Here is a 26,319-nt window from a genome sequence, read left to right as displayed (position 1 = left end):
CTCGCATTTTTTAAGTTGTTTCCTACTGGCAAACAAAACTGACCACAGAAGATAAACGCGGTCTCACGCCCTCCCAGTTTAAACAAACCTGTGCCTAACTCACGGGCATTTGCGAAGAGTAGTTTGCCACTGTCGGGGACAATAGAGCACATGGGCAATAGAGCACATGGGCAATAGAGAACATGGGCAATAGATCACAGGGGCCTGGCAGACACCGGAGCAGCCCCGGGCAGACACCGGGAGCAGCTCGGGCAGACACCGGGAGCAGCTCTGGCAGACACCGGGAGCAGCCCCGAGCAGACACCGGAGCAGCTCTGGCAGACACCGGGAGCATCCCCGGGCAGACACCGGAGCAGCTCTGGCAGACACCGGGAGCAGCCCCGGGCAGACACCGGGAGCAGCTCGGGCAGACACCGGGAGCAGCTCGGGCAGACACCGGGAGCAGCTCGGGCAGACACCGGGAGCAGCCCCGGGCAGACACCGGGAGCATCCCGGGTACCCGAGTGCCGGCACCCTGCCCCAGGGCTGGGCACACTCCCCTCCCCTGAGCCGGGACCAGCTCTCCAGTGGGGCACTGGTCCAAACGCAACCTCACGCTATGTGTGTTTGCTGAAGTTTTGAAGTTATTTTTTCTCAGCCATATTTTATTCCCAACTTATATCCAACATAGAAAGGCATGCAATAAACCTGATGCTTGGGAGCAAACATTAGGAAAAAATACCCTATAACACAAACCTAAGAGTTACAAATAAAAATCTAATACTTTTTCACTGAATTTCCACTAATCACAAGGACTCAAGAGTGATCATATGCATATTAGCAGGGAAATTCATATTACAATTTCAAAATCTAATCAAATTCAATTATGTTGGTAAACTAAATTCCTACAAGAGTAGAAGCAGCTGAGCTGAGATGGACCATTTTACAGCAGCATTAAAAAAATAAACATAGAAAATGATACACCTTTACATACATGGTAGGAAAAAGCTTTTTATTCTATGATTGTTGCTTCATAGGAGAGCACTTATGTTTCAAACACACAGGTAATTGAAACACGACAGTAACAGCACATATGCACTGAAGATGATTTAAATACTACATGTATGTTAACATCTTTTATAAAAGAGGCCAAGATACTGTTAGGTGATATTCAGCCTTCTCCCATCAAAGCAGCCCCCAGCCGTATGCATTGCTAACTCCAGTAAGGAAATTGGACCCCAGAATTTCCCATTGTCTAATTAGAAGCAACAGATCTGCTGATCCTTAGTCAGAGTTGGGAAAGTCATCTTCACCTTTGCCCATCAAAGGTTTGAGGTTCAGCTTTTGGGTTGAATACCTGAGTCACACTTTGTCTTTATCCAAAGAACCAACAGAGCAGCAGTTAAAAGTAAACTGTATTTTGTTGTCTTATGCTGATTAAAAAAACAGACTCTGTCCATTATATCTTAGATAATGAAAGACACTGAAGGTTAAAAAAAATCAATTTCCAGGAAAATAACCTTTTCTTTCTTTCCATTTAAAATGTAAAATTCCTTATGTTGAATATAAAGCTGACAAATTTGATTTTCAGAAGCATCCTCATCATAAGCAGTCTTCCTTTCTGTTTTTAAAAGGTGACATGTCACTAATGTCAAAACACAAGTTTTTTAGGTACTTCCCATGAGAATTCCTGTCTTCCAAAGTGACCATAACATGCAGTCTTCTGGTAAATGGGCTTTTTCAGATCCAGATCCCTGTGTGTGTAATAAAAAGAAGGAAAAAATTTTCATAATAAGATACTTTATGATAACTCCTATTAAAATCCTGATGTAGATATCCATCCCACCCCCTTAGACAAGCAAGCATACTCCAGGGGATGCAAGCATACCAATGAACACGTTCAATGGAGACAATTATAATGACAACACTACTTAAATGCCTTTAATGTATTTAGGGCTATAGGAAAAGGCCTAATTATTAAGAATTATTAATTGAAATGGAAAAGATTAAATAACTTTAAATTCCCTTGGTAAACCAAAATATACCTTTTTACTGGGGAAAAGTAACTTAAAGTTCTTGGAATGCAGAAGCTGTTTTATTTGAGTCCCATATACTAAAGAGGGCCCAACTTTCAGTAACAGCTGAAGATTTCGCAAGAAATCATTTCCTGGATGTGACTAGTGGGATATTTTCCTTTCTGTGTGTTTCTTTACCTGACAATGACTCCAGGCCGAAGATCAAAGTTTTTGTGCACAATGTCCAGCAGCTCTTTCTCTGTTTTTTGGGAAGTTCCGTAAGTGAACAGTGAAATAGACAGCGGATGAGCAACCCCAATGGCATAAGAAACCTGTGGGAAAAAAAGGCACCTAAGTCAGCCAATAAACACAGCACCTTGGGGCAACAGTGGGCAGCAGAAGAAAGCATTAATTAATGAATCATCTTGTGAAGACTAAAGCCTCTCCTTCACTTCTTGTATTTGTGCAATCTGTATGTGTAGACAAAAAGAAGAGAAAACTTTGAAAATGCTGAGGCCTCTGGATTATTTTCTCCTCCATTATCCAGTCACTCCATGCTCATTTCAATGACAATGAGTGTCAGAGGGTCAGGGGCTCAACAAATATCTGGAAAAATAGCCAGTAAAATAGCCAAAAAGCTAAATGAAAAGTTCCATTTCAAGAAGCCAACTGGCTATTAGTGACATTACAGTGGGCTTGAACCAAGCACATCAAGTCTTCCTTCAAAAATCCATCACCAAGACCACTTCGACTACAGCGGCTCCTTCGATGGGCATTCAAAGAAAATCTAGAAAGGGAAAATTCTTTTGGGAAAAGCATCATCCTTGGCAAACCATACCTGAACCAGAACACGGCGACAGAGCCCAGCTTTCACCAGAGACTTGGCCACCCAGCGGGCCGCGTAGGCGGCCGACCTGTCCACCTTGGTGTAGTCCTTGCCAGAGAAGGCCCCGCCGCCGTGCGCTCCCCAGCCGCCGTAGGTGTCCACGATGATCTTCCTCCCGGTGACACCAGCATCACCCTGAACCAGAGACACAAGTTGTCCATTACACATCCATTCAGTCCCAAACAGCGCTGGGCATTCCTTCAGAACGCTGCTGCAAGGGGTAAGTTCACCACACAGGCATTGCTGGGGGGTAGCTGAAGGAATGAACTTCTCTCACCAAGGTGCAGCAGTGGCTGTAATTGTTCTTTAAAGCCAGATCCTTAAGACAAGCCACTCACAAATTTATTTGGTTAATCAAGCAAACCAGATAGCTACAGTGTGCACTGCCTTTTTTAATTGTAAATATGGAAACTTTGGTTTAGAAATTACCTACTAAGTATCCAAACCATTAGAGAATATTGCTAAAATGCTGTGTGCCGTAAAGGAACTGTTGAGAGATTTCACACTGTTTAAAGTATGAAAAAAAAAAAAAATCCAGGTTTTTGTACCTTTTAGTCAAAATCACAAATTGTGTGAATATTAAATAGTAGATTCTTTTTTTATTTACAGTCAAAGGTATGTCAGTGATACCTTATAGATGGTTACATGGACATTGGCACCCAGCACTTCCAGTGCAGTATCAGAGACTGTCATATAGACTGTACCAAAAACTGCATTTCCAACCCCAAAATATTTATAGTCTAATTTGAACTGTACACAACAGGCATGGAGTACTAGGCAGTCATAGGTAATTGGGAAAGGGTTAGTTCTTTCTAAGAGCAGATACTAATAGATAAAAATTCTAAAATATTTAATAAGGATGTACAGATAATATTCCAGTTGCCTACAGCTATCCTGATTGCTCCTCACAAGTACCTCATATTTTCATTTGCTCTGGGTTAGCTGATCAGCACTGGACTAATTATCTGACCCCTGCAAGTTACTAAATCCTTAAGCTTTCTGGTGTGAAAGAAAACATGTTCAAATTTTAAATTCCGCTGCCACCTGTGCAGGCAGATTTGAAATTCTTTGCCTCAGAACATCATGTCACTAAAATCCAACTGCTGCAATGTTTGCATGGCAAACACAGTTGGGGAGTCAAAGTTTTTCTTAGAAAGACTGTGCATATACACAGAAGTAAACCTTTGGCACTGTTTGTTCCATTCTGCTAAGAAAGCACTGAAATGTAAATCTGGATTTTTAGATAGCTGAGCATGTATTAAAGGATCTTGTCCTTGGGTTTTTCTGCTTGTCTTAAACCCTCATTTTTGGTAGTGCAGACAGTTGCAATGAGCACACCTCGTGTTCCACTGTGACTTGGCTGCAGAACTGAGTGAATGGAAGAACAAATGGACATGTGAAAGGCAAAAAATCTTGTTCCAAAGGGGCTGAACAAGTACAAATGCACTTGTAAAGCATGTGGAAGGAAGGCATTACTGTGATGAGCTGTAATGTCTGTCTTCATCACACCAGCAGGTATTGCTGGTAGGGAAATGATGACAGCAGCAAACCTACTCATTTTGCCATAGCCAGAATTCAAGGTCCCACCACACCCAAAAACATAAGATGAAAACCCCAAGTAAAATATATGTATCTTCCTTAGATGAATTGCCTTGGAGGTAAGACAGCCTCCTGTAGCTAGCATTGTTAAAAATAAAACTGAGTAACACTCTTCTGAAAAATAACCAGAAAGCTAAAGCTGTCAAAGTCAAGAGGAGAAATAGCTATTTTCTGGTTGCCACAACACCATTGTAAATTGCACAAGTGATGATAGCAGTTGTAAGGTCATGGACACATAGGCAGATTGACCCATACTGAGCAAACTTAGCCCGGGTTTAAAAAGCTGTAAACGAACACTGTGACTTGCCTTGGTTTGTATGTGCAAACATATGCAACAGAGCTCCAGCACAAGAGCAGCAGAGGTATTCCTGGCTGGCTTATCACTTGTAACTATAGTGCATTTTTAAATGGATGTACAGTTCAGTACACATCTGAAAGATTTACGCTTTTAATGGGTGTAGTTTGCTGCACACATAAAAATTTTCCTATGTGTAGCCTTCTTTTTGTAGCTATGATTGCTGCCTTGGTGCATTCACTCAAGTTTGGCTCTCTTTTGTGCACAGTCTAGGATGTCAATGATACACAAAATTACAGTGATAAAACCCATTCAACTGCAGAAAAATACATCTCTTGTAGAATCAATAATTATAATGATAAATCTCAATGTCTTCCTACCTGTTACATGGCACTAATGCAAAAAAGACAGAGTGGCTTAGAAGTAATTCTAGAAAATTCCAGTAAGTGAATGAATTGAAAAACAAAGAGGAAACACCCTCTGCTTGAATTTGTTGTAAAATTGAACCTAATTTCAGGAAGGAGCTTTGAAATTTTGTTGTGATAGTTCTGAAGCCATCTGAAGACTTAAACATTCATAATGGTAAATTTTTTTTCAAAAACTAAACCTCAGAACTGCTGATCCTACAGGGTAGAAGTTCTGCCTGACCTCTGTGAGTGCAAGATCAAATTATAAAGCCTATCTCCTGCATTGCCTAAAAGTAAAAGAAGCATTTATTTTCTCACCATAAGAAGCCTGTTGGGGATGATTTTCAGGAGGGATGAGCACCTTTGGCTCTCACTGGTGTCAAGCCAAACAGTGAGAGCATTCAGATATGAAAAGCAGGGTCACTCTAAAAAAGTAAATCTTCTCTTGTCCATCTCTCTGCAAGAAGTGCTTCCTGTGAGAAAGGACTGCTGGTGTCACTCAGTGCTGGTCCCCAGAGGGTTTGAGGAAACCCAGAATTGAGCTCTACTCTCTACATGCAATGGAAGAGCGGATTGCCTGCCTGGTGACAACACATGAACAGCATCACCAGGCCCTCAAAGGTTACTCTGGCATGGGAAATGTGAAACTCTGGCCCCTTCTCCCACATCCAGCTGCAGGAAATTCTTCCACTGGGCAGCTTGCTCCTTACCCTGGGACAGAGATGCAAAAATCCGAGCATTGAAGCCACACATACAGTGAAAGGCAAGCTCATAAGACCACCAAAATAATACAAACCTGAGGCCCTCCAATAACAAAACGTCCGCTAGGCTGAAGGTGATAAACAGTTTTGTCATCCAAGTATTTTGCAGGGACAACGACTTGGATCACGCGTTCCTTCAGGGTCCTGCGCATGCTCTCCAGAGAAATGGTCTCATCGTGCTGCACAGAGATCACAATGGTGTGAACACGCACCGGGATCACCGCTCCGTTCTTCTGGATGTACTGAACCGTCACCTGAGGGACACAGGGACAGCGGGGACAAACAGCAAAGCTGCTATCAGTGTGATGGAGGAATTGGTCAAATGTCACATAGGCTATTCGGAAAGCAGCACTGTAGCAAAATGTCAGTGCTGACATCAGAGTGATCCCTGCTAACAGCAATACCAGGGTATGAGAAATGAAGCTTACTTAATTCCCCACTGCATTTTTGCTATCCTAAAGAAAAACAAAAACAAACAAAAAAGCCCAACAAAAAAAAAGCTAAAAAAACCCAGAAAAACCTTAACTCAATGAAGACAGCTTGATTCTCTATGAAATCATCCAAAATGTGTCTTTCATGTAGGATTTCCTTCAAAAATCTCAAGCCTCAGAAATTTATGTTCTTAGTGCATCTTGAAAATGTCAGCCTGAACCCCTAAATACAAATAAACTCTTTGGATGTCACTTTTCCATCAAGCACAAGCCACTTTAGTTCGGAAGGGTTAAATGTCCCTCCACTGGCAGGTGTGAAGTGCTCTGAGACAAGTTAACCATTTTCCAGCCGTCAAGGAGACAATGTCACAAGCAGTGGAAAAGCTTTATCTCCTACCTGCAGGTTATCCTGACAGGCTGAAACACATGAACTGCTGTCTTCAAAAACAGTCAGTATTTCTGGAAGGAAAAGGTGTTGGTTTCCAGCTTTCTGGACAATGCCTTGCAGTGTTTACCTGTGTCTTAGAGTCGGGCCTCAGCCAAGGGAGTTCTCCACTGCGCCTCAGCTCAGCTAACCTGGCGTTCAGTTTGTGAGCAAGAATAATTGTTAGAGGCATACATTCTTCTGTCTCATCTGTTGCATAGCCAAACATCAAACCCTACAGGAGGAGAGAACATACTTTAATCACTGTTAAAGGCACCACAACCAAAGGCAATGAGATTTCATCTGAAGAAAAGAGTCAGCAGTATCCACAGGTTTGCTTTCTACTCTTTTACATCACAGTGCAAGAAGCCAAAACTCGGATCAGGCTCCAACATGTTACAGTGTAATGAGAAGCAGACCATGCTCCTAGAATTTTTTCACTAGCCTGAAGGCTGACATGTTGAGCTAGAAACCTGGACAAAAATGAATACATTTCTGAGAACAAACCAAATAGGTTCCTTCACAGGAAAAAAAAAATAGAAAAATCAAAAAGTCTGCTGGAGAAAACATTTCAGGACTATTCTGTCATGTGAAAGATGTTTTCAGTAGCCTGGAAATGTTCCAGAGGCTTTTATGTATGAATACAGACACACTTATTGCAGCTCACATCTGAAATTTCAGTGGCATGGGGTGTGAGTACTCCATGAAGGACAAACCCTTCAACAGTTTAAGGCACCTGCCTCAGATTTTTCAATGCCACATGCTTAGAGTCACAGCTTCTACTGTCATATATTATATTTATATTTATACTCTTAGATAAAAAATTAATTTTATCATTCATTCATATTCCCTGTAATCATGTATCAGATTATCATTGGCTCAATAGAGCAGCATTTTCTTTCTCCTCAACCAGCATATGTTGAGGAGGAAAAAAAAAAAAAAAAAGGAAAAAAAGGAAAAAAACCAGGAATGTACTTGGATCAAATGGAAAGTGAGGCCATCAAAGTGTCAAAGGAAGTCAAATCTCTTTTCATCTTATGTACTATGATGCCCCCATGACAGAAGAAAAGCATTTTAATTTAGTCCTCAAGGGATTTTTTCAACAATATTTGCTTGGCTCCTGGACTCTGATACCTGCACTTACAGTTCCCAACAGCACTGGTATGAACTAGATATTACTTTTAATGATAACTAGTGAATGTTAAATTCATTCATATGGCATCAGTCACATTATGCAGTTTTTATGTTAGTATCTCTCTCTTGGGAACACACCACAAATGTCTACATGTGTTCTTTAGCTCAGAGAGACACAGTTTGGACAGCCTTAATTACATGGAACTCCTACGACAAGAGCTGCCTCTGGGAATAAGTGAGAACTAAAAGTACTCTGGTATTTACTGTACTAATGCTGACAGCAGATGAAACATCACCCAGTTTTCTGCTGCACAAAATCTCAACAGCTCTTTGAATGTGAAAAGATTCTTCGTTTATTCCATGTTACATGGCAAGTCTGGCTGCAAGATGAACGGTCTGGTGAACCTAAAGCTACACAACAAAACCATGAAATACATAAGCAAAAAACCTTTGCTGAGTTCTAAAGGGAACCTCCTCAGCTACTACAAACTGCCAGAGCTCTCCTGATTTGCCTGGAGTTCTAAAACAACACCAGACAAAAATCTGCCCTCAAGGAACGTACAACAGCTTTAGTAAAATTATGGGGTTTATTCTGGGGTAAAGTGAAGTATGGAAATACTTTGGCATGGGTTTTGACATAAAAAATAGGTCATTAAGATGGAGTAAACTTTTTCCATTAAAACAGCTTTGGTGTTTTAGATGTGCTGCTATGTCTACCTGATCTCCAGCACCAACATCCTCTTCATTCCTGTGTAGATGAACACCTTGGGCAATGTCAGGTGACTGCTGTTCCAGTGCCACTAAAACGTTGCAAGTCTTGTAGTCAAAGCCTATTTAGAAAAAAGAATAGCAGTGAATTAGCTTCTTCTGTCACAATTAACATGGAACTAGAGGACAAAATTTTTATTCTGAAGGATACCACATTCAGAACTCAAAACCAAACTGCTATTTTTTAGTAAAATTCTTGTCAATACCACACTTGAAACCTGTTTTAGGATGGGGTGGGATATATAGGGGTGCCTTTCTTGCTTGTTACTGGCTATTTTTAATCCCTGTGCAAAGCCAATTCAGATTATGAATCTGTAGAAGTAGTCAAAAAGGTAAATAATGAGCTTCTCCCAAATGAATACAAATAAAATCCTCTACATGAATTCCCAGAAACTGAGTTTTTCAGCAACTGAAGACTCTGCTCTCCGCCACATTATTTATAAAGCAGTGTCCATACCTAAATCTTTCATGGGACTTTGCATGAACCACAAACAGAAAACCACCAGATTCAGGTCTCACAACAAATCTGGAAATGGGAATGTACATGACTTTCCAAGACTAAGAGTTTTCAAAAAGAAATTGAAAGACTTACAGAAGATTGTGGCAAAATTTCCCACCTGTTCCTACGTATATTAATAGTAACTTGCTTCTCTCCAAATCCAACCTTTCCTAGAACTGTAGCTACTGACAGCTGCTGACCAAACTCATGTTCAGCCAGTACAATATATATACACGTCCATATGATCATGATCCACTTGAATGCTCTTCAACCTCTTTTCAGTAGGCTATGTAGAGAAGAAAATTGTATTTCTGTACATAAAGGGCTTTATTTTTACTTCTAGAAATTGTTTTTTACTGGGTCACTGAATCTCCCCTCATCATTGACAGCAATTTAGATAATAAGGAGATTTATGACCTCCTAGATTTGCCTGTGTTTTCTGAAAGCACTGCTGTTGTGTGATGGTGGAGGCAACCTGTAGCTGAGCTGCTGTAATATTTTCCTGCAAATTTGATTGCAGTCAAAGGACTGCAGTAAACAACTTGTTAACCAAAAACTCTTACAACTTGTTAACCAAAAACTCTTAAAAGACACCCTTCACTGTAACAGAATGCTTGGAATATTTCTATAATATAAACAGATACATGCAAATCAGAAAGTGAAATGTGTCTGGTGCGCAGAGCATTTTGTCTTTTTTATCATTTGCATACCTCACAACTTAGGGCTGGACCACACACTGCTCAGTGTAAAAGGAGCTATTCAGAGCTAACAGAGCAGTGACAGCCACCTTTACACCTGGGAATTCTAAATGCTACTGCAATACAAAAATACAAGGGTACAATGAAATGAACCAGATTTCTTCTCTCTCTTTTGCACCAAGATGCAACAATCAGCTTGCCAAATGAAAACCAGGAGTCAAGTTCTTGCAAGTTTGGAGGAGTGGTAGTTCAAGTTGCAGTTAACTATTGTGGCCAAATACCACAGTTCAAAGTATAGTCTGCCTACTCCCAATTCAGTTTTAACTAATAAAAGGTTTTTACTTACTGGGGTAAAGCCAGAAAGTGTAGCTTTCACTCAGCACATTCAGTTTGTATCAGGCTTGCTAAAGCCCCTGTATAGATGTGGTGACAGACCTGTTTTGCAGCTGCCTATTGCTTGCTTTCCCATGATTTCATGAGTTTTTCCACCAACCTTTAGCTGAATCGTCATAGCCAATATGTCTAATTGCATCTCGGACAACTCGCTGATAATCCACAATAGCACGAGAGGTGATCTCTCCACAGAGCAACACCATTCCTGTCTTACATACTGTCTCTGAAAAGAGAGATGAAAACAGGATTACAATAGCAGAATGAGCCAGCCACTAAGACAAAGAACTGTGTTTGTGATGATGCTGATTTTGAGAGACCTATTGGATGTATACCATCTAAATCCTTTCTATCCATATTTTTAGCATTATAACTCCATCTATAAAAATTCTTTTCATATTCACCATCTGTCTGAAAGCAAGGAAAAAACTAATATGTCCAACTTACAAATGGGAAAGTCAAAACACTGAGCATGATTCAGTGATATGCAGACCTGTTTCTTTAATTCAGTCTACACACAAAATCAATGGCTCTACTCTTCTACAGCCTGCTTTAGTCTTCTGCTTCTTCTCATCTCTCCTCTGGAAAACTGAAATTCTTACGTCTTTTTGGAGAGTGAAATGAGCTAGGTCTTTGCAAACATCCTAAAAAAGAATGTGACTGTGTGACAACTTAAAGCAAAGCAGCAAACAACTTACCACAAGCAACCTTGGCATTCGGGTCCTGTTTGAGATGGGCGTCTAGTACAGCATCGCTGATTTGATCACAGATTTTATCTGCAAGACATCAAAGCTGTGATTCAAAACCACACCACTCAATACAAAACATGGACTGCATCACTTTCAGCAGGTATTTCAGAAAGGAATTCTTTTATTGTGTATTACTGGCATATTTAAGGTAGCTAAATAGAAAGATATATTAATCATCCTTCCAGCAAACTCAGTAGGCACATCGGGGAATTTACCTACTGGTGTAAACTAACTAACCAGAACTTTATCTGTAGTTTTCTCCCCTTAAATGTGAAACAAGTGTGTAATGCACAGAATAACCTGGGAGGTTAAGAAGTTTTACTTGCAGCTTTCTCCTTCTGTAGCACCACCTTCTCTGCAAACCAGTGGTGTTCTAATGGAACGGGTGATGTTCCACCACCAACTTCCATTGCCCCAACAGAAAGTTACAACAGAAAGTACCTGACCAACACTGGTGGTAAAGCCTGAGAAAGTGGTTAGATTAATAGAGACAATGCACAGCTCAGTGGAGGACTGGTTTTGGGGTTGTTTTTGTCACTGCTTCCTACCATCTGGCAATGTCAACTCCTAATAATCCCAGCAATTCACCTAAGGCAGCGCAGGGAATTCACACACAGAAGCAAAGAAGGGGTTACCAACTGAAGTTTGCCTGAGGTAAACCTTTAGTTACATGCCAAATACAAAGGCTTCAGCTCAGGTTTGTCATAAAAATATTTTATCTTTTTCTTTCTTTTCTAATCTTTAAAAAACACATTGAATCTTAATCAAATAATCTAGCTAATCTAATGTACACAAAAGGGCAGCACCCATAGCAATGTCTTCTGCATGAAAATGGTTCATTTTCTTATATAATTTAATTTTATTGTTCTTAAAAAAAAGGTCAAGTATTGCTTTTAGATTTTGACATAACAAGCTATGTGGCAAAATAAATTAACCTCCTGCCTTGCTGTGTGCAACACAATCTGTTGGAAAGCAATGTTTTGTAAGAGTCTGTCATTAGAAGCTTTTAAAACACTTAAGCTCAAGTCAAAATAAATTCTCACTTATTTTCATGAAGAAGGTGTACATTTAGCCAAAAGGGACAAATCAAGGACTGGATTACTAATGTGATTCTGATGCTCTTATCTTACATATTCACTCCCCTCTCACCACTTCAACACAAAAAGAATGAACACAAAAGACAATTAGCAAATGCAGGCTGAGTTGGAACTTTCAGCCTTGCAAGAACTGTACATGGATTACTAAATTTGGGACAATTATTACCAAACAGGAATCAGACACTGTTCTTGCAATTCAATTAAATGTCCAACTGGACCTTGTCTAGCAAACCTGGGTACAAAGGTGGCAGGAGTGATTAAAATGTATCTTTGCTTGCTCTCTTCAGAGTTTTCATTCTTATAAGGAAATATATCCACATTTTCAAGCATAAAAGCAAGAAATATTGACAACAACATACAATTTTTTTGTTAGCTGGGTGAGACAACAGAGCAACTGGGGATAGAATGGCTTCCTTAGTACAGGACCAATACCCAGCAGCAAACTCTAGTGACTGGGACTGCTTAGGAGTCTTTTTTTCAGCTCCCAGAGTTTGGATCAACAACCTTCATTGCTGTCCTTGCTCCACATGAAGCATGTCTCATCTGCATCAGATTCCACTGTCCCACATGTCTAAGTTCCCTGTATGGAACACTTAGGGGCATCATTTGCATTCTTGCCAAAATACTCAAGAAGGGTGCTAAGAAGCTGTGGGAAGGTTTAGGACAGAATGAAAAGAATGCCCTGAATCAGAAAAGTCTATTTTACAGGATGAAATCAATCAAACTCAATCTAATTCTGAAAGGCTGAAAGAAAGGCAGACTACCAGAGGAAACCCCTACAAGCATTGACATCCTGGTCCCTAAGAACCTAAAAATACTGTGCTCAGAGAAAAGGTGTTTGGTTTTTGGGGTTTTTTTCTGATGGGAAATAATGTAACTACAGCTGATAAATGAAAGTTAAAAAGACACAGATAAAGATTCAAAAAGGAAAATATGAAAAGAGTGAGAGCCATGGAAACCCTTCATCTAGAGGCATGCAGAATTCTTTCAAATGCCTACATGAAAATTTGGTATCTTTTTAAAAGGTATGAATGAAATTCAACTGTCATTTACTATCTTGTTTGAAGAACTCTTGCATGAAATATTATTACCTATGTATGAAGGTCAGATCACATTATATTTTGGAGATCCCTTCTGAATTTTAACATCTATGTGAGACCCTAATAAATTAAAATAATAGATTAGTATAATTAAATCTACCATACTTGGAGCACACCTTTACATTCAAATAGTCTGAGGCAAATCAGTTTGATAATACACATGATATCTGATTGTTGATGCAAAAACCAGCAGTTCTAGTGCAGCTAGATCCAAATCCAGATACAGATATGTCTATCAAGACAGGAAAGAGAAATCCAGCTGGGTGATTGGCTGATTAATGCATTAAATTAAAGGCATGCCTATTAGTAAAGGTCTCTGGTGTTAAATAAAACCAGGCATTCTATTTTTAGCAATGCTTTGCAGGCTTTGTGCACCCTTCATTATGTTATTTAAATTTCTCATCTCGACTGGCCCATTTCTCTTATTATCTGCTAAGTGTGAGAGGTTAAGTTTGTCCATTTTATTTTTATTTTTTATTTTCTCTTCTTTTTTAGAAACAGGGAAAGCATAATGAACACCTCTGGTGGGACACTATAATGTTAAAAAAACATTTAATAGGTCAGAATTCAGTTCATGCATACCTTCATGTCATGAATTACTATCCAATAGAATGAATATTGCAAAAGAGGTATCTAAAATGACTGAGCAGGAAAGTAGTGGATAGCCATGACTCTTCTGAAATCAAATCATCCCACAGGCCCAGCTTTATGGCAGAGATGCCAACTGGCCATGAAACAGCTCTTGCTAACCAGAAAATGAGTGCAGGGAGGCTGATGATAAACCCTACTCAAAATCCCAGTTGTAATTCTAGGAAGTAAAGGAAGTGCTCAGCAACAAAGGTTATGTGTGATAATTAGAAGGAACTTCACAGTTTTCCAGATAGTTAGACATAAGTTTCTAACCTGAGTCTAGAGTATGTAAAAGCCTAACAAAAGTCCTCAGAACTTTCACAGGAATTCAATTCCACAGACCCACCACACAGAGAAAAAAACTTTGAACATCACTAAAAACTGAAAAAAATTATTCAAAAAAGCCCCACAAAACACAGCAAAGAGGTACAGGTACACTTCTGGCTTTGATAGTGTAATAATACATATAATAAAAATTGAACACGTGAAATGGCAAGGTTGGTTTTCTTTAAAACCTGAGATCATCAACATTAAATTCAGTATTTTTTATGATGTGTTATTTTTATCAACAGAAAAAAATTAAACTAGAATGTAAATTTTTATATTCAAAATATGACAAACTGAGCAATTCTCAGTTTTCTGGTAAAAAACAAAACTAAAGAGGGAAGAAATGCAGGTACTTATCATAAGCATTTAATCAAAAAATCAGTTTTCCAACAAAAGATTTTCACTAGAAATTCTACTATTCAAATACCTGTATTGTGCTGTACATTTTTCCTATTTTAAAGAACCCTTGAGGAGTGCTTGTTGATAACTGCAGTGCTACTGCAATATTAGCAGTGTTCAAATGCATTGTACATCTGTTTTCCTTGTTCACTGCACAGTTTACTGAAGCATCATGTGTATCATTAAATATATATAATCTCAGATATAAGACATGCTGGACAGATCTGCATTTTCTGGGGGGATTTTCCTTCATTATTTTTTGGTTTTTCTGTGAATATCTGCAAGATAAATATATGCTTTTAATATGGTTGAAAAGATGAGGGTGCTTTTGGAAGATGTTTGGTCTTATATTTTTAAAGAGATTTCTTGATACTTTCTGGAAAACTGGATGGCAGTCAGTTTGCAGCCAGTTCCACCTGAAGCCACATCAGATAGGGGAAGAAATTACTCTTTGGTGGTTTGACATCTGTACAACATTGTGTCTCACAGAAACACACGATGTTTTTCAAAGCACCAAGAAACCTGTGCAGCATGACAGACACTACTGGACTAAGGGAAATGAAGCAGTGACAAAATACAGCTACCAAAAAAAAAAAAAAAAATGTATTTTTCATCCTTCTGTCTGTGCTTTTATTATTATTATATTGAAAGGAAGAAGTCATGTGGAAGTCTTCAGAGAGTTTGGAATTTATACCACTAAATGACTAAATGATTAAAGATCTGAAAGGAATTCCCAAATGTTATACCCAGGGGATTTTGAAGAATCTGGAGTGAGTAGATGGCACAAACAGTCTTCTATAATGTCTTTGGGGAGCACAGGTGATACCTGTAGGTTAATTATTGACAGCTGCTACTTGCTTCTATGGAATCTGGACTTCTCAGTGACAGCCAGCTCTGGGCATTGTACAGACACAAGGCAGTTCTCTGTACACTCAAATAAATAAGCATGTAATTTCTCCTGCTTTGTGCATTAAGAAGGTCTCCATTAAATATAATCAGACATTAAATATAATCAGAACAATTCAAATTTCCACCAGACAAAGATCTGGTTCAGGATCTTTACTTCGCATAATACCCTCTAGCAAAATTCACATACGGAAGAGAAATAATCAAGAACACACAAATTAGCCATTTTGTATAAACAGAGGAAACCAAAACTCACAATAAAATTCTATTGCTACAGATAACATCAGAAGCCCAACTCAAGCCACAGGCACTGTGCCTCATTTTAAGAAATAGCCAAGATTTTCCTGGGTGATAAAATCCTAATGGCATGTCTACACCTCTTGTGCAAAACCACAGAGGGGAAAAGCGGGGCTTGGCCAGGATGTAGGGGTGATCAACTTGCTGTCAGGAGCCAGAGCTGTCAGTGAGATGATTGAGATCCATTGCTAATGCTCAGGAAAAAAGAATTTACAGGACAACCCAGAGTTACTTACTGCCAGCCTGTCCTCCTTTGATCTGGAAAATCTCTATCTTCCCTTTGCCATAGGCATCAGGGTTTCCAGGACCCTGTGTGAAGATCTAGGCTGTTTAAGAAAGTGTAAACATCACAGCCTTGAAAACACACAGGTAAATCTCAGCTTTCCTCTGACTCTAAAATGAACCTCCCAGGTTGGTACTTTGTATCTCATAGTAGCCAGAGACCCAGCAAGATATCCAGGTGGTAACTGTGTTTCTCAAGGGCCTGCCTAGGATTTCAGCACCGGAGGAGAATAACATCGGTGGGGCTTACAAGAAGCCTACTGAGGGCCAATCGAGGGTTTGGAAATAAAGGAGGGAATGTGAATAAGAACTAAAAAATTGGCCAAATTCTTAAACAAGAAACAAAATAAAGAGAGGACTGGTAAAGGAAAGAAAACCAAGGGACAAAGCTAAATCTGGGGATTCAGTTGAACTCTCGGCTCTGAGACTTCCCTGTTATTGCCCCAAGATGATGAAAAAATAATGATTAGAGTAGCATAAATTGTGACCAGTTGTCTTTGGAAAAAACATCATCCATGTAAAATTACCACACTGTATTATGTTATTTTTCCCATGAAACTACATAGCACTACAGACACTGGATGTAATTATGTATAAATTTGACATGGGACATATGTTCCAAGGACAAAACGTGGCTGTCATTTTCTGACTGTGTTACATCAGAAAGAACCCAAACTGGTTTAACCTGATGTAATTGCCTTCACATTGATGGAGATGTACTCAATTGCATCAGCCACAGATTTGATCTGTAGTAATAAGTTCATATAGAAGAGTATCAAATCATAAAGTTCTCATTGCTGACCTTTTTATCCTCTGCTATAAAATCATCCCACCCATTTATGATTTACCCACATAACATGAATACAGACCTGAAAAGCCTTATTACAGCAGAAAGTACAGGCCACCAAATAGGCTCCTAAAACAAATACACTTTTCAGGACATCAAATAGCCCATTGTCCCCCGGCCTCACTTGAGGGAACAGTTGCTGTTGACACAAGGTGTATGTTTATGGTGGATGAATATTTGTTTTCAATAAAATTGAACTAATCTCTGCTGACCATACATAAAGTTTAGCAAATAACTGTCCACTCTTTGCTTAAGCAATTCCATATATTGCATCAGATGATGGAAAGGGGTGGGAGGCGGGGGGAAAATTGGTGACTTTGCCACGTACAGCTGCTGGGACCACTAAAAAAAGGCTCTATGATAGGCTACTTGGGGATATTCCTGTCATGGGTGACAGTCTTAGAGCACTCATATGTGCTGGACAGTTTCACAGAGCCCATAATGATATGGAACCTGAGAAGCAAGCAATGCATTCTTATCCATATGTGAAACTTGAGCCTGTCAGAGATACACTAGTGTCTCCACAGGAATACTGAAAGAAATTTAGACGAAAAGGAAGGAGCAGCAACCAGAAACCTCATTGCCTTCCTCAGCTGAACCCACACCCTGCAAAAGCACATAAACTCCTGTTGGAAGCACTCTAGTTATAGCAGTTCTACAGTCTGGACAAAGTCCTGTAGAAATAAAGTAGGAAAAGCAGCCTGTTACACTTAACTTCTCCAGTGAGATTAACACCAGGTGAATTCCTCTTTAGGCTTTTAAACCATCTCAAATGAAAATATTGTACTTTTTGGACTTTTACCAGAGCTGGCTTCTTACCTGGATGTCCTTCTCCCACGGACTCCGATGTGAACATGAAAGCCCCTTCATCATCAAGCGTGTAATCACATAAACCATCCACTGGCCCATTCATGGCTGTGATGCTTTTCCTGGTGGATTATTATAAATGGTGGTTGAAGAGCTCTACCTTTAGTGCCTTCTGTTTAAAAAGGCTCTTTATCAGCAGGACTATGGCTGTCTTCACTTACTACCTCTTGGGCTAACTCGAATTTCAGTGTGTGAAAGCAGCATGTGCTTGCATCCGTGCCTGCATGCAAGGAGAATGCATGTGCCTGAAGTCTGTATCCCTACCTAGCCTGAGCTGTCAGTCCTGAGCTGCTCCTATATATGGAAAAGTGTAAGTGCCCAGATAATCATGTGAGGAAAATGGAAGAGCCCATTTCTGGGCAGGGGAGTTAGTTAACTTCAGGATACTTCACTAATTAACTCAGTTCTTGGAAACACTCTGGAGCCAACCTGTGCAAGACTGGTTATCTTAGCAGCTCTGCTGAGCATGAAGTAATGCAGGAGTGCTAGTGACAGTTCAGATCAGCTGCTTTTCTCTTTGGCTCTCCCCTGATTCTGGGACCTATGGTGTACTTCCAACTCTGTGTTGTGGTTTTGCAGGGATAGATACAAAATGTGTAAACACATGTCTTGCATAAGGAAAGACTAGAAGAAATTTGCTCGGCATCATATAACCATATTTTCCTTTTACTTTTTCATTTCTAGAAAACTAGAATTCCCTCGTGAATTGTTTTTTTTTTTTTTTTTCATTTCCATTCATTTTCTCAGGTTTGAGAGACAAAACATCTGATAAGATCTAGCACCACGGCTGCTTCACAGTCTGCTACACAGACCTCACCCTTCAGCTTTTGCCTTTCTTTTCCCCTGTCCTTTCTTCTGTTAATTCAGGTCCATTTTAATTATATATTTATATCATATTCCCATATTATATTCCATAACCTTTAGAAATACAGTAACTGCCAGATCTCAGAATTCAGTGATCAGTTCTGCTGCAGAGAATTTCTTCTAGTCAGATCACTCATGTCTGGAATATGCTGATGGTATGTCAGGAATGAAGGAAGAGGGCATTTAGTGGGTATTTGTGCCTTTAAGTGAGTATATAAAAAACAAATAAACATACCTGTGGGACAGATCCACAAAGTGCCCACCACTTCTGCACCATTATGAATAGGTGTAAATTTCCTCATTTACTTTACAAAAACCATTATAGTATCAATTACTGACCAAAACACCAGTCTACAAAAAAAGGGAATTCTTTATCACTCTTCAGTTTAAAAACTTATTTTACTTCAAAACAGCCAATATTATAATAATTATTATTGTTATTGTTATTGCTATTGTTGTTATTATTGTTGTTGTTGTTATATCCCCAAGATGGTTCCTTGGATTCAAATTTCTGCACTGCTACATATTTATGTAAGAATTCATTTGATTTTTCACTTTCTGCCTACATTCCTGAAAACAATAACCAATGCCTGTGAATGTTCACCAGTAATCTGCTGCAGCATTGGCTCCTCTCTAATTATCATCATGCAATCGATCATTTCAAATACCCTCTCTTGGTTTTCTGTTGTACAGGATTCATCTCATGGAATGATGAGCACTGGTTGCACCTAAAAAATTCCACAAATTCACACATCAGATACACACTACAAGGCACAGCATTACGAGGTGCCACATTACGAAGCACAGTAAACTGCGGTCACCCCACTGACATGAAGATAGTATCCCAGCCTGAATAAATTACACATTAACACCACCCAGAAAAATACAATTTGTAAAAAATAAATATATATACAAGACCAAAGAGTAACTAACCATATTCAACCTAGTTAATATGTAACATTCAAAAATTATATTAACTTTTAAAGTAAAATAACACCAGTGATAAGCGCTCATTCTTAAATGTAAATGTTTTCTTCTTCCTTATGGAGGTATCAAAAGCACAATGGGAATGGATGAAACAAAAAATGCTTTTTGTATGTATTTTCTTTCTGATTCTACAAACAATCATCCAACAAAAGCAAACAAGACTGCTTTTCATCAGCCTGTGAGTTCCACTCTCCTTTGCCTCTGGTTTTGCTTTTTCTTGGTTTTCCATGCCACTTAAGAGAGAAATTGTATTTTGGGAATCAGCACTCATGGTTTTAAGGTAACACTTCAGGAGAATGCAGGCCTCTCACATAATCCTCTTATCACATATAAAAATAAAAAAAACCACAAGCTCTCAAAATGCTGAAGAGCACAAGTATTTGACATACATGAGGAATGAGTTTGCAGGACCATTGTTTATTTTGCTTTCACAGTTCTTTTTGGACTTGCTTCTGTCTAGTTAAATGTGCTGGGCCTTGTGACCTTTGGAGTCATTTTTATTTCATTAAAAACCTCCCTAGTACTAGTACTCCAGAATTGTTGCCCAGCTGCATTTCACATTAACTTGTGTAAAACCTCCAATTTGAACTTCTTCCAGCTGTGATTTTACTATCAAGAGCAGTACATTTGCTTTACGACCATGAAGCACCTCAGCATGTTCTCTTCTGGGACATCTGTGACCAATGCTAAAGCATGGTAGGGTTATGTAATGTTTAATCTGGCTTCTCTTCCCAGACAATTCGACTTTTTAAATATTTGTAAAAAGGTAAGATAGTGCTTTACCATCATGGCTTTTTGGCATAGCACTTCTGTCTATGAAAAAAAAAAAAAGGATGATACTTAGAGAATGAATGATATCAGCATTTTTCCTTATTCCATTTTATTGATAATGACTCATCAGTCATGTAACAGCATTCCAAACTTTCTGTTAACTTTATTGCCATACTCACCTGGACTGAACCCTAAGAAAGTTTCTCTGTAAATATTTTTATAATTCATGTATTATCATTGTATTCTCTTTTGACCATATTCTACAATCTTTAGTCAGAAGATACCTACTGATAAAATCTTCCAAATCAGTATGACTCCTGTGCTTTAAAATGAGGCTAAAGACAGAAAAAAACTTGATGCAAAAACAACACTGGCCCTCTGTATTTCTCTGTATTGTCCATAATGTCAATTGAAACCACTGTTTCAATTGGAATAGCAATGCAAATCTTTCTACTGACTGTAAGAGTCTTCATGTTTGGCACCATCCAATAGTTTTGCTGCTTTTGCTCACAACAGTTCTGCAAGACCACCCTTCTTCTAGTTCATATAATGAAAATTGACAAGAAGGCAGAGAATTACTGTGGCCTTGAGAAAGCCCTGGAAATCAGTGAACAAGACTTAACTGACAAAAACTTTTATAATTATTGCTATTGATGGTGCTGATTCTCTAGAAAGATGACTTATAAACTGTCTGGACCCTAGACCTCTCATTCTCATCACATTGTTTTACCTGCTCATTTTCTCCTTTTCTACATTTATTTGCCTTTCTCCCCCTCCCTCATTTTGTCTCACTTATATTAATTTAGTTAAAACACATTTCCTTTTCTTCCTTTTTTTTTTTCTTTTCTCCTTTTATTTGTGCATTTCCATCTCCCTTCTTGTCACTACTGATATCCCATTCAGGTTAGAAACCACTGAAAATGGAGCTTACATGGCTGAATGATATCTGTAGAAGTGAGAAAATAAGTTTGAGCTAATAAATTACAGATAAAACACTAGGACAGCAGAAGGGGAAAGAAGAAAGCAGGTATCTCTCAGGCATCCTCACTTCAGCTGCAGAAGAATCAAGCTTTCCCCAGCAAGCAGCACAGGCTCCTTCACTCACACAGTTTCACTACCATGGTAACTTTTCCGTGACTTCTTTTGAGTGAGGATTCTATCAAGAGAATAGTTATGGGAAGACCATTTCTTAAGCTCTATTATCACATCTTTCAAATATTAAGGATAATGATTTGATATGCAGAGATCACACACTTTTACTACATTAACTTAAAATTACAATTCCACTACATTAAAGAACCAAAACATGCTTAAATGTAGTAATATACAGAAATACTTCATAGATACAAATAATATGTAGGAAGGTGTTTTCCTAAATGCTTCTGTTTAGTTCTCTCACCTTTATTTTCAGATATGATTTTACCAAGTTATCTGTTTAACAGGCTAATAGTTTATATTTATTATTTGGCTATTTTATTCTCACTTCATGCAAGGAATTTACTTCTAATTAATGCCTGTGAAACAATTTTTCAGGTGTTTACAAAAACTACTTTAATACTAATTTCACTTTTGCTACTTACTATTAGTAGTTTGTATGATACAAATAATGTGTTTTCAAGGAGTTACTGCTGTCCATCTTTTTTTTCCTATTGGAAATGAGCAATAAATTACGCAAGCCTCGTGGGAATATCCTTGAGGGCTTTTTTGGTTGGTTGGTGAAAAGCCTTGACTGAGCCTGTACATTTTGGTTAGGGGGAGGTAGCTGTTTTGGTTTGTTTCTAGAGTTAACATAAGGAAGATTTGTTAAGATGTCTTTATTTCCTTTGCATGAAGAATGACAAACCTGATCAAAGCAAGAGTTTGAACATGGGGAATTCAAAACTCACTTCCCACCTGCTTCAACAACACTCTCACCTCTATCTAGTATTATCTGAAAATGAGAGTGGCTCAAGGCCTCTCAAATGTGCAGGTGTAGATTTCACTGGTCCATAAACATTCAGGGTAAAATAAATATTGCAGAACAGAAAAAAAAGGTTATGATTGTAGAAGGAAAGAAGGTAGTGTGTGCCCTGCCCAAATCACCCAGCATTTATTCTTTCATCTCACCTTTCACCTTCTCCAGACTGGACTATTGGACCTCCTGCACATGACCATGAGCAACTTTTTCATTCTGGAGGGCTTTTATGACTTTTTGAGTAAATACAAATTTCAGTCAGAGCAATTTCTTGGTGTGCATTCTGTGTAACTCATTCCACAGTAACTTCATCTTCAGAGAGCTCCTCTGCTGCATCTCCCATCTGCTATCCCCACCATTTCCTAAGTAGTCTTTCCAGGTTCTTCCATTACTAATATCAGAGAAAATAATTAATTTTGCTTGTCTCCCCTGTGTCTGTCCTTTTTGCATCTGTTTGACTTCAAATTCTCTATTCCAATACCTCACTGAACCATGATGTTTGAAGCTGGACAATCTCTACTCTCCAACCTTCTGCTCAAAGGACTACCTTGAACAGGTTGCTCATGGCCATGTTATAAAGTAATATGTGCCAAATCTTTATACATGAAGCATCAACTTTTAGCTTCTTATGAAATAATTAAAGCTACAGTGGGACCAAATTAGACTTTCATTAAAATATATCTTGGTGTTATTTTCACTGGGAGCACTATTTCTTTAAAACTAAGCTGAAATTAATACAAAATAATTTTTTATTTGTTCACTAGTATTAGCAGTTCATTCTTCAACCCTGAAATAATAATAAATTAAAAATTCCTTTTTTCTAATCAGTCTTCACAAATAAGCCTTGCTGTATCAGAAATGGTGCAAAAATAGATAGATTAGTTGAAGTTTAAAATTTTCCACTGATCAGTTACTATTGCTTCATTTAAACAATATTAAACCATACTGGTATATAATTAGTTCTGCCTTTAGTCTTTGGCAGTTTTCCTGTTTAAGTTATAAGCTCTGTAGAGCAATGCGCAAGTATTTGTTTTGTTAGATACTTATGTGAAGTATTACAACAGAATCACAAGTTCTTTGTACCCTTCACAAATGATGAGAGGGTAGAAGGGAAATAATGGAGCCCTGTTCCACAGTCACCTCACAAATTAAAATTTTCAGTTTGCAAAGGTAGCAGTGTACAGCATAAAGATTTAGCATTTTACTCATAAGCCACTATAATAAATTTAGTAAATTCATTGTTAAAATTATGCCTTAGGTATGGAAAAGTCTTCAATCAGAAACGGTCTCCCTTTAACCTTACAAAAAAAATCTATATATTGTACTGGAAGCTTTTTTTCCAGCTGCTATGGTCAGTTGTTTGGCTAGGGAAAGATTGTCATCTGACATGTAACAAAGTATAACTCTTAATTTCAATTGCATGGGGTGTGACCACACATGAGGTCCACAGGCAGCCACCATTCCTTTCTGTGGGAGTAGTTAGGGCTCTTTGCTGTGAATGCCAGGTCTGATCACCTGCCCAGACTAAACCCCACTGCAGCCATAGATCTGTATTTCAGTTTGGCTAGGGAACTTCAGCTGGCTTCCAGCAGCTTGGGCTCTGTATGAACTTCTGCTTTCCCGTGTCTTGTGACATTATTAGTGTATATATGTAAACCATTAGGATTTCCTCAGTACCTTAGGAAAGAGACTGATGCATTTAAACAGCTATTACCCAAGAGGTTTTGCTGCAGTGTTTCATAGATGTTTAGAGTACAGGTGGTCTTTGGACTTTGAAACAAATATTGACTTTAGTACATGAAGTCAGGTTTCAGAAACCTATCTGCAAGAACAGTTGTGGAATTCATTAATTCTGGCTTTCTGACAAGGAACATTAGGTTAAATTCAGACACATTTGACTTTTTCAAGATATAATGCCAGAAGATACTTCTCCTTCATCTGGTATAAAACTGTAGTTATTTCTCTGGACCAAAACCCTTTACAAGTCTTCCCTTTATGTATAGTATATATGAAACAATAACCAATATTTGCAGATGTACCTCTTCTATGCTTGCAATGAAAATATTTACATACTTTAACTGCTTGATACAGGCAAACATCTACTCAAACACTCACTACTAATCTAGTAAATAATGCATAGCATAATTTTACATGCATTTTGCATGACTGAAAATAACTACATGATGCTGTGAGCTCAAGAATTTGGCTTGTATGGCTATCAGGAGAAAAAGATACTGCACACATCCAACATCCATTATATCCATGATTCCCATCCATGGTTATTCACAGCCTTTTCAGAAATTCTCCCACTGTCACTGCTACCGAGCTCAAACGCTCTACTGGTGCTGTGAGGTCTGCAGGAAACTCTTAACTAAATCAACTGATTGGTGACATCTTTCAAAAATCCTCCAACCTGACCTTGTTACTACAGTTGATCCAGACTGGGAAGGTTGCCACTTAAGTAGCAATTTCACATACCTCACCTGGACAAATACATTAGCAAAGATTATTATCTTTCATCTCTGTCTGAAAGATTTCACTGCAGTTGTTCATTTAGCAGTTTCAGAGAGGCAGGTCTGAACTAAAACATGGCAAAAAATATTCATAGATCTCTGTCTAAACAGGGGATATTAAATAATGGATGAAGGGTATGTAGGATCAACTAACACAAGTATATAAACAGGACTACACAAAAATTCATACAGCAATCACAACACATCAATATTTTTTGATTCCTGTTAACAGGTTGAATATGGAATGGAAAAGGGATCTCACCAAAAGATCCTTTGAATTATAGACATAATTGCCTTCTCACAGTTTCATTATGATACTCTTCCTCTTTTTTTTTCTTCCAAGTCCTTTACCCTGAAACAAATTTAAAAGCTCAAGACTTGCACTGTGTTACAATATTGCTTTGACCCATAGCAACAAGAACACTTTTAGCAATGAGAAATATCAGTACCTGGAATGTTACATCTTACCCACTGTACTAAAACATGCAAAATTATTCAAATGACCAAAAAAAGCCCCCAGAAAACCTCCTGAATATGATCATTGTTTGCAATGTGAATTAAGACCATAAACTTCAAAATTTTATTCTTAAGGTTTAACTTTTTCATTTTTGCAATGGAGAGTATTTAAATTATGCACAAATCTCAGTACTCCAGAAACTAAGCCAGCAACACTAGATCATCTCAAGGAAGAAGACAGTTTTAGTCTTTTAAGTGAAAACTGAAGCTCTACTAGGCAGGGAAAGAGAAGAACAAACCTATTCTCTTTACCATCTTAAACCCTACCCTACATAGGTATATAGGCTCCCCACAGGTGAAGCTCATAGCTAAACATGTGGAAGAGCTGCTCTGAGGGTATATCTCTATCTTCTCCTCCAATATTTTCTTACCCCTTGATTCTTCTTTTTTCCCTCTTCCAGGTTTTCCTACTAATCGATTTAAGGAGCACCTAAATTTCCTACACTTATACCAATCACTGATTCAATTTCTCTGCAGAGGATTCTTTCCTGTTTCTTGACAGAAGGTTGACAGCTTACAGGTTTCCTGCTACTGCTTCTTTTTTATGTCCACAATCTGTGTTGCTTGTAATTAAACACCAGTATTGCCTTTGGCTTCTCAACAGTTTGATAAGTCAGCCAGAAAACAGAGATCAGAGCAGACCTGCCACAATCAAAACCTACCAACTACTCCTATTGACTCTGAGAAGAAAAAATGTTTGACTCACACATGTTAGAAGGCTTATCCAGTGAAGTGAAGCATCTCAATTCTCTGCTTTTGAAAACTGGTATTGAAATCGGCACCTAGCATAAGCCAACTCCTCTCAGGTATTCTCTTTTCTGTGTTTTTAGAAATCCTGGCTAATGAGAAAACTAATGGCAAGTTTATGCTGCAGCTTATGGTTAAATTCTTCCCAGTTGCTACCAATGGCTTAGAATCCCAAGAGCA

General features: G+C 38.6%; 1 protein-coding gene across 1 annotated transcript; it reads right to left on the bottom strand.

Moving 5' to 3' along the window:
- Positions 1-970: 970 nt before the first annotated feature.
- Positions 971-18,071, bottom strand: MAT1A (methionine adenosyltransferase 1A). The gene is made up of 9 exons (XM_058841841.1): positions 17,740-18,071; positions 10,985-11,062; positions 10,390-10,512; positions 8,649-8,761; positions 6,889-7,032; positions 5,978-6,196; positions 2,833-3,015; positions 2,193-2,326; positions 971-1,733 (listed from the first exon to the last, which is right to left on the bottom strand). Exons 1-9 carry the CDS (start codon positions 17,831-17,833, stop codon positions 1,631-1,633), a joined length of 1,191 nt encoding a protein of 396 aa, XP_058697824.1. The 5' UTR covers positions 17,834-18,071; the 3' UTR covers positions 971-1,630.
- Between the last annotated feature and the right edge of the window lie 8,248 nt (positions 18,072-26,319).

Source organism: Poecile atricapillus, chromosome 6 (genome assembly GCF_030490865.1).
Source record: "Poecile atricapillus isolate bPoeAtr1 chromosome 6, bPoeAtr1.hap1, whole genome shotgun sequence".
Lineage (NCBI taxonomy): Eukaryota > Metazoa > Chordata > Aves > Passeriformes > Paridae > Poecile > Poecile atricapillus.
This window is presented reverse-complemented; position numbering and strand designations above follow the sequence as displayed.